General features: G+C 35.2%; 1 protein-coding gene across 4 annotated transcripts in view; it reads right to left on the bottom strand.

Moving 5' to 3' along the window:
* Positions 1-5,309: 5,309 nt before the first annotated feature.
* The window catches only part of LOC124795373, a 112,840-nt gene continuing 108,644 nt past the window's right edge, over positions 5,310-9,505 (bottom strand). For 2 of the 4 annotated variants that reach the window (XR_007016684.1, XM_047259381.1), the window contains 2 exons: positions 8,558-8,679; positions 5,311-6,741 (listed from right to left, as the gene is read on the bottom strand). Coding sequence is in view for 3 of the 4 variants with exons in the window: in XM_047259381.1 (XP_047115337.1) it covers positions 6,518-6,741; positions 8,558-8,679 (346 nt within the window). In the remaining variant the exon portion in view is untranslated. Of the gene's footprint in view, positions 6,742-7,867; positions 8,265-8,557; positions 8,680-9,505 lie in introns of those variants that run through there. The other 2 variants (XM_047259379.1, XM_047259380.1) reach the window with 2 other exon arrangements.

Raw genomic sequence — 9,505 nt, 5'->3', positions numbered from 1 at the left:
GTAGTTATGCACACTGCTATTACTTTTGAATTGGGTTTGGTTGTTAATAACAAATTTCATAAGAGAGTATATATACTGAGAAGCTACTGTGAATATCCCTAGATCCTTAAATAAATGTCTGCAGGATGATCTTGGGTGGACTCCAGCTATTATTCTGATTAAACGCTTCTGTGCAATAAATACTTTATTCCTCAGTGATGAATTACCCCAAAATATGATGCCATATGAAAGCAATGAGTGAAATATGCGTAGTAAGCTAATTTACTAAGATGTTTATCACCAAAATTTGCAATGACCCTTATTGCATAAGTAGCTGAACTCAAACGTTTCAGCAGATCATCAATGTGTTTCTTCCAATTTAATCTCTCATCAATGGACATACCTAAAAATTTGGAATATTCTACCTTAGCTATATGCTTCTGATTAAGGTCTATATTTATTAATGGCGTCATACCATTCACTGTACGGAACTGTATGTACTGTGTCTTATCAAAATTCAGTGAGAGTCCGTTTACAAGGAACCACTTAGTAATTTTCTGAAAGACAGTATTGACAATTTCATGAGTTAATTCTTGTTTCTCAGGTGTGATTACTATACTTGTATCATCAGCAAAGAGAACTAACTTTGCCTCTTCATGAATATAGAATGGCAAGTCATTAATATATAATAAGAACAACAAAGGACCCAAGACTGACCCTTGTGGAACCCCATTCTTGATAGTTCCCCAGTTTGAGGAATGCGCTGATCTTTGCACGTTACGAGAACTACTTATTTCAACTTTCTGCACTCTTCCAGTTAGGTACGAATTAAACCATTTGTGCACTGTCCCACTCATGCCACAATACTTGAGCTTGTCTAGCAGAATTTCATGATTTACACAATCAAAAGCCTTTGAGAGATCACAAAAAATCCCAATGGGAGGTGTTCGGTTATTCAGATCATTCAAAATTTGACTGGTGAAAGCATATATGGCATTTTCTGTTGAAAAACCTTTCTGGAAACCAAACTGACATTTTGTTAGTATTTCATTTTTACAGATATGTGAAGCTACTCTTGAATACATTACTTTCTCAAAAATTTTGGATAAAGCTGTTAGAAGGGAGATTGGACGGTAATTGTTGACATCAGATCTATCCCCCTTTTTATGCAATACACGAACATTAAGTTATACAGCCTAAGAACACAAACATTCATTTATGGAAATTATATACTGCAGTTACACTTGTACACATAATTATGAAGAGAAGGTAAACCCAGGTGAGTACACTTACTGAATGAGAAAAGATATTCATATAGGAATGAGACCTATGCAGGTTACATTGGTTGTTAATTGTAAATTATAAGGTGAATCAACAACTAGTTAGTTATTTCAAGGCACTACAAAGAGAGGAAATAATAGCTATTGAGATCAGTAATGACATATGTATGTAGCAGAATGAATGAGGACGTAAGACTGAATGATCAGTATGAATGAGTTAATATTTAGGTTATTATAAGAAGGTAAGTTACTGTGAAGTAGTTGATGGAGACGAGAGATTATTTGAGGAAAATATTATTGAAAGTTTATGAGAATGGAAGTGCCCCACGTATGTGATATATTAATGTTTGATGAGGAATATGTTTAATGTATAAGGATATATATATTATGATGAATATATGAGTAAAGAATGAGTGAGAATGTTTTAGTAATATTGTGCTACCTAGAGAAGTGAGTAAATAGTCTACATCTTTTGATTACATAAGGATTTCAGTTTGAAAGAAAACATTTGTGACGAGCTAGAACACGTGAGTACAACACGTTAAATGTGAATCTATTTTCAGTGCTCTTGAAAATGAACAAATGCAAGAAAAGCAGAGTGAACATAATGATGATTACAGCTGTTGAAAGAAATGTAATAAGAATGTACCTTGGAAACACATTAGCCTTAATTTATTTCTGAAGTGTAACTTAGTAACCTTTCGTTAAGTTTTGTTAAGCCATTGTGTGGAAGAAAACATTTATATTTCGTGTTCAGACAGGAGAATGATATTTTAAGGAACTTAAGTTGAAATATAGTTTTTAAACAGCCCTCATCTGAATACATTTGTATAAAAATTTTTTTTACGAAAGTGAAATTAGTGCCATGTTAGCCTTTATTATACACACCACAGAAAACCATGAGGAAACAAAAGATAGGAGAGTTATTAAGGCCGTTTTGTGATTCGTACAACACCTCCACTTAAGCGAACAGATGACAAAATTACATCTACGTTGAAGACATTTGACTTTTCAGGCTATGCAAGGTAAGTGCAAAGGAGCAGTGACCATCTGTGCAGCCGACGTCGAGCAACGGACACTGAGAAAGAGACATTTTACTGTCAATTATAATACTATGTTCTTTATTTATGATTTATAGAAAGAAATGATATATATACACCACATACATGGTGTTTAACCTTCACTAAAGTAGAAGAAAGTTCATGGTTGAACTCTTGAGAGGAAATTTGATATGTTATCATATAATACACATTATGAGAGAGACAATCTCTGAGATACATTTTCCATTTGTATAGACGGTATCCGCAAGAAGTGGAGATGTTGAGGAAGTACTGAGCAGATATGCAATTCACTCATGCAACGATTTGTTAAGGTATAAGACACTAAGTCATATGAACAATCACAACACAAACAGAGAATCTGTCATGATGTAACACTACGCAGACTTGACGTAAGGACACTTACATTTACCTATGATTTGGTAAATGGTAAGCATCTCCTTTCATACACCCCTTGAAGGTGATGCAAATGTTATAATGTATTATGTTCTCTTTGTATGTAGTAGCTGTAGGATTTGGTAGTTTTTAGGTAATGAATAGTTTCTTCCAGTCTATCTTTCTTTCTTTCTCCATTATCCTACCACCTCCTGCAGCTGGGTACTGTTTGTTTGTGGAATGTAAGAATATATTGTGTGACCTAAACTTTCAGGTATGAATAAAAGGACATGAATATTGATGGCATTACAAGCCTGGTCAACCACGTGCCAAAGATATGGAATCAAAAGAAAGAAAGAAATAATTAATGAAGGAAAGCCCCTGCTTTAAGTATTAAGTCTGATATCCCTGGGCACGCCCAAACCTGATTAAAAAAAAAAAATTAATTCCCCAATAAAAGAAAGCCAATAGTATAATTTTTTAGTGTAAATATTTCACATGCAGATTCTCGTAAATTTATATGTATTTGTATATGTATTAAAACTTTGCATATTGTCAACATATTTTGAAATGTGACCACGAAATGTAAGCTTTCATAATTACCTATGTAAACATGCTGGGACACCGTGAACTTTGTTAAAATGTAAATATGGCAAAAAAAATTTTGCAAACTGTGTTAAACTGTGAACGTTATAAACGACGAATTTTGTGTTATTTGTGAAACTTATGGTGCATAAACCAAATAACTGTTTGTAAATCGATATAAACTGTAATTTACTTCGACGATAATGAGGATGTTCACACTGCAATTGAACGTTTGTTGGCGAGTGTAAACAACGTGATGATACACCTACCTTTGCGAACATCGGCGCCGTTGTTCCTGGCCGGCCTTCAGATGCTTTGGAGAAAATAAACTCAGCACCTGTCGTAGGCGATGTGGAGGCTAAAAACTACATCGACCATATATGCCCCGGGAACAATAGTCATGAAAACGCACAAGGACCTGGAGTGTTGTGTCGTAACAGAAGACATGGACTTTGCTTCAGATCACGCACACGCTCAATCTTATGGTGTCACCGGACTTAACACGCCATTTATGCTGGAATAACAACTTGTAATGAACACTATGTGAAAGTGAATACTGTTCAAGACTGTCATAACACAGCGATTTTGAAACTGCCGCACGCGAAATTCAGTGATGCTATTGCGCATGCGCAAAGACTAAGTGCTGCCAGAGATGCATTGGGAAACCAACGCTGGAAGCGCACAACATTAACTGCGCTGGCGAACAGCTTGTTCAAACAAACTGTCTGTAAATATATATTAATTGTGTAAAAAGGATCAAAACTGTAACAATTGTATGTAGTATATAGATTTAGAAAGTAAGTATCGACAAAGATAATCCCCTAAGTATGCACGTGGCGTTTCCTATGAAAATATGTATAATAGACATTTAGGTATATCTATTCTATTGTTTGCTAGCCTGCCACGCTAAATATTTTAGCGTGACAGTCGAGGGGGCGATGTAGCGGGACTTTGAATTTCGCCGCGCTACACTCGTTCCCTCAGATAAAAATATCCTGTCGCAGCGGTATGAGCGCTCGACGGCAGAGAAAATACCAAAATTGTAACTTTTTTTGTTTTCTATCCGTTTTCAATTGTCTCTTGATAGCCTAAGCTTAAGGCATACGTGATCTGATGCTGAAGTAAAAAACTTAATAGCTAGTCTTGATCTGATTTTAATGTGTAGACACATTGAGGAAGTTGTTATGAAATTTGGAGGAGGGAAGCAACGTAAAATAAATTGCATTTAATATCAAGACGGTTTTGTGTACATTAGAAATTCCTGGACAATGAAACTTATTGCAAGATTTCGGAGCCGACCTTTCACGCAGAAATGAAGGAGATTTTTGAAGACCTGGACGCCGCACGAAATAAGAAAAGTTAACCTGGTAAAGGATGATTTATCTACGCCACTTCCCCCCGTCAGTTACATTTTGTTATTCTCTGTTTCTTTTCAGTAAGTTTTGTAGTGGAAATTGGTTTAACTTTTGCTCAAAAACGCCACAAGGACCACCCCAACTATAGCTTTTCTGTAATACGAAGTCCGATTTGCTTTTCATTTTTCCCCTTTTTCACGGTCATTTACGATTATAAAACCCCTTTTTTATTCACCATTTCTTCCCACATTTTTAACCTTTTCTTTTTCCTTTCTTCTCATTTTATTTTATTTTTTATTAACCACTACAAGAATCTCCACCAGTGCAAACAAACTGCTTTGTAGTAGCTGAAAAGAATGGGTTTCAGATGACTGAAAATATATGAATAGAAAAATAAGATTCTCATTACTATGTGTGATGGGATTCAACAAAAGGTTGGTGCCACTTGCATATAGCATAAGTGCACTACGAAATTATTTAAAGTCATATACCAGATTTGCATGATCAGTCACGGAAGTGGGTTGGATGATATAGACTGGTTCATTTCTCGTTAACTTTGATTTCCATTATCATCCTTTAAAATGCAACAAGGAAATTAAGTAATACATGGATTCACTTCTGATATCTTTTAATCTACTCATACAGAGTAGAAGAAACATTCACTGTGATTATTGCATCAAAATAACAATCAACATGATTAGCACAAAGCAATATGTCCTGTTTGACACAAACTTATAAGAAGAAATTATTTGTCTTGACTTGGATCTCTAAAGACACAGAGATAAAAGTTATCCCATGACATTTATCATTTTATACAATCCTATGGTAGTTGAAACAATAAAAACACTTCATCATATACATTCTAACCAAATACAGTGGATATATTAAGGTTACTGAACCTATTGGGCATTGTGTGGGTTTGTGAAAGTTTTCCTCACATGGTCTCCCTCCCTCAAATTATAGTGTGTTTTGATGTAGTACTCATCTGTCATCTTTGGCCATTGACACTAATATTTTGGTGGGAAACTTGTGGACAGCGTCTGTATGTCATGGAGTAGTGTATAAGAAAACAAGAAACAATGGAAGTAATGAGAAATGATTATCAGCAGCCATACCTAGATAACAGTGTACTTTATTGAAAAAGATATGAAAAATGGCCATTGAGTGGGTTGTCAAATTCTCGAATTAAAAAGTCCTAGACCACCTAGTCCATTTGTGACACTGTCCTTTATAATCAACATGATTTCAACGTGGCCAGCTCTCTTTTATTGTTCACCAGCTATTAACTTTTGTGACTGCCCTCACCATGTATAGCAATTTTATTTATTCTTCATGATACAGCAACAGGTAAGAAAACTGGAAAAATCAGGAGCCACTGTGTGCTAGGTACATACAGGACATAAGATTCATTACATCACCACCACAATCCTTTCTGGTGCTTCATTGTTCTGTAATACTGCTATAAAAAAACTGCCCTTGCATTTATAGCTGATAATTTAATTAAATAGATGCACAAAATATTATTCCAGCAGGGCATGTGATCTGTGTCAGGCTATGAATCATATTGTCCATGGAAGACAATGAGCAAGATAAACACAAGAGCCACTGCTTTTCAAATTAGCGTTTTTCAGCCCACATTATGACCCATCTTCATTGCATTTCAACACAAAGCAATTTTATCCAGGAGTCAGGCATTAGTTCACCAAAACATAAACAGATAGTCAACATTATTGCGTCAAGGTAAGCAGCATGTGATTTCCAAAGTATTGCTTAGCTTGGAAGAGAAACCATCAGCTGTGACTTCTGAGTGCTTTTACACCAGGAAAGCCTTAGACAACATAATAGTTTTAGTGTTATTTTCTATACCGGTAATTTCACAGTAGCTCTATAAGGGACATTTGTTTCTCAAACTGTTAAGTATTTTTATATGCTGATTTATTTCTTCATCACTGTCATTATCAGTCTGAATATCCACTTGCTTGATGCTACCTGATGGTAATTGATGGATAAAACTCATTGGAGATGCAATCTTCTGTTTTCGTAATGGGGAAGACTTCTGTGCAGCATCCTTTAAAAAATTTTGTTTGTTTTCTCCCAAATTGAGATACTCTGAAAAAATGAAAGATTATAGCAAAAGTCATACACATTTAGGATATATAAATTATGAATTTTCCAGTATGAAAAAATCACCCACAGAAAATATACCCTACATAAATTTAACTAAAATTAATTAATTCACATAAAATCTAATAAATACATCTTTACATGGAGTCTCACTATATTTTTTCCTGCAGTAGGTTTTGATGCAATCTCTTATTCACACTTGGGTCTTCAGTGGATTGTTTGCATCTCATAGAAACTAAGCTGAAAAATGACATCTTACCTCTCTTCATCATCCTACTTTTTATTCAATAATCAATATTTCAGATAAACTGGCAGCTTTGATCAAAGATGCTGAAATCCAAATGATTTTGGAGATATGTAGATGACATCTTTGTGGTATGGACATATGGGGCTGCAACACTTTCTTCATTTTAGAACATTTAAACTCTGTTCACCTTAGCATTTGTTGCACCATAGCAGAAGAGAAAAATGGATACCTCTGTTTTCTGAATGTCATACTTTGTAAGAAAAAACAAAAAAACCATGGCTCACAATTGCTCACAGAGATTGAGTTACCTCAGATCCAGAAAGTTTGTCATCTGAACTTAGCCATCTCCACCCTATTTTTTTCCAGAACGGGTAGTACAATAAGCAGATCCACTGTGCATTTCAACAAACACACATCAAATATCAAGAGCAACCAGAAGATACAGAGAACTCCAGCAGGACGATTTTCCTGCCTTATATTGGCAATGTGTCCTTCAGTATCAGCAAGCTCTTCAAGAAACAGTGGATGAAATGCAATGTCCATCCTCCACTGTGAGTGCATACAGTGCGGGGTTTCATAAACGATGACCTATGTCTAAGTGCGCCAGGAAAATACTGTGTGAGAAATCACACTTTGGTCTTTATGTTGCATTGTTAAAGACAGATATGATAAACATAGATGACATACCAAACTATGTAAGCCAAAAATATCTGCTGGTGCTGAGCTACGTCTTGATATGGAACATGGCATTAACTATGTAGAGACCAAAATCTTATCTGCCTTCACCTATTAGGTTTCCATAATTAAAGAAGCAGTAGAAATAAGCATAGCAAATTATTTACTCAACAGAAGAAACATGATTTCAGTTTAGCAAAGTACGTGAACCAGAATTTGTACCACTTAGGCATCATCGACCACAGGTAAACAATTCAATGAGATCACACTGACTAGGGTTCAGAGCCAGGATAGTAGACAAAATATAAACACCATGCCTGAATGCATACACTGAGGTCCATTGTATTGCAGCTGGGCTATCCTGTGTTATGTGTGCTGCTTCTGTAGCTCATTTCTCCACATCAGGCTCTGGATGTCAGTGTTCCCAGTGATGATGTTATAGCTCTGGCTCCTCATGTTTGCACTTTTCTAGCAGACCAGCATATAAATTTATGATCCACTACAGCTCCCCACAGTTGAATTTGAAGGTGATTAGCTGCCTCGTTGATACATTGTGTAGTTTTCACAACACTGTCTGAAGCAATGCCTGAAACCCCGTTTAAGCAGTTGTTATATCAAGGAAGGCTCAAACAACACAGCATGAACGATTTTACATTTGACTGAGTGGAAATGAACTCTTGTGTCATGGTGGTAGCCTCGTCACCACTCTACCACTATTAAGAGACCAATCCTCTCTATTAATCTTCCTTACCCTCAGAAAGAAATGTTTACTTTATTATATCTTATTCTTGTAATAAATATTTGCTGGAACTTCAGTTAGTGGGGTCTGTTTTAAATAATATATAATATGCATATGTGTTTGTGGATATTAAAAGTTACCTTTGTGTTTGTGTGTCTGGATATTTTTTGATGTATCATTTTTAAAATAGCTGCTGTGCAGAAACTCTCGAGGCAACTGAGATGTTGAACAGCTCTCACCATATGTAGTAGCAGAGGGTGCCCTGCATATATAAACAACATCATAAACATTTGTGTGACCATGACAACTGTAGTATAATTACTTAAGATACTCTATCTTTTCAGCTACTAAAAATACTTTATGAATGCTTCACTCATTAAATCCAAAACAAGTACCTGAAGGTATAAACTCTGAAAAATGAAATAGGAACACATCAAACCCAGAGATGCACAACAGTAGAAGGGACAAGCCACAATTCACATCACAAGTGGAAATGTGCATGTACAAATGAGAAATTCAAAACAGTCAGTGAAATATTAATCAGCTGAACAGTGCAGCCAGAAAAATGATGTTCATTTATTCAAAAGATACTGTGACATGGCCAAAAGTAAGCACTGTGATAGTCCAAATGAAAGTTTCTCTATTCGCAAAATATGTTAATGAAGATTTTTACTTGAAAAAAATTTCTCATAAATTAAGATATTTGTGTTTTCTTTGTAGAAATCTTTTATGTTGTGGTTGGAAACACAATTATGGCTTGCAGCATATCTGCAACATGATACAAATAAAAATCTTTCTTATAGCTGTAAAAAAATTAAACAAATGAAATTAAATTAGCAGCAAAACCTCCAGTATCAAGGCAGATGTATATGTTGAATCACACTTACATTTTGTTTCACGGCATTTTACACTTGATGGAGTTACTTGCTTTAAAGATTTGACTGAAAAACATGTTTCAAGAGGATAAGTGTACAGACCTGTCTTAGTAATTGTTGCAAGTGATGGAGACAAATGAAGTTAGTTATGGTAAGATAATATTGATTTATGTAGTTGAAATGTAACACAATAGAGAATTTTGTATAGCAGAG

Source organism: Schistocerca piceifrons, chromosome 4 (genome assembly GCF_021461385.2).
Source record: "Schistocerca piceifrons isolate TAMUIC-IGC-003096 chromosome 4, iqSchPice1.1, whole genome shotgun sequence".
In the NCBI taxonomy this organism is placed as follows: domain Eukaryota; kingdom Metazoa; phylum Arthropoda; class Insecta; order Orthoptera; family Acrididae; genus Schistocerca; species Schistocerca piceifrons.
The sequence above is the reverse complement of the archived record's forward strand: the minus strand, read 5'-3'. Positions and strand labels throughout refer to the sequence as shown.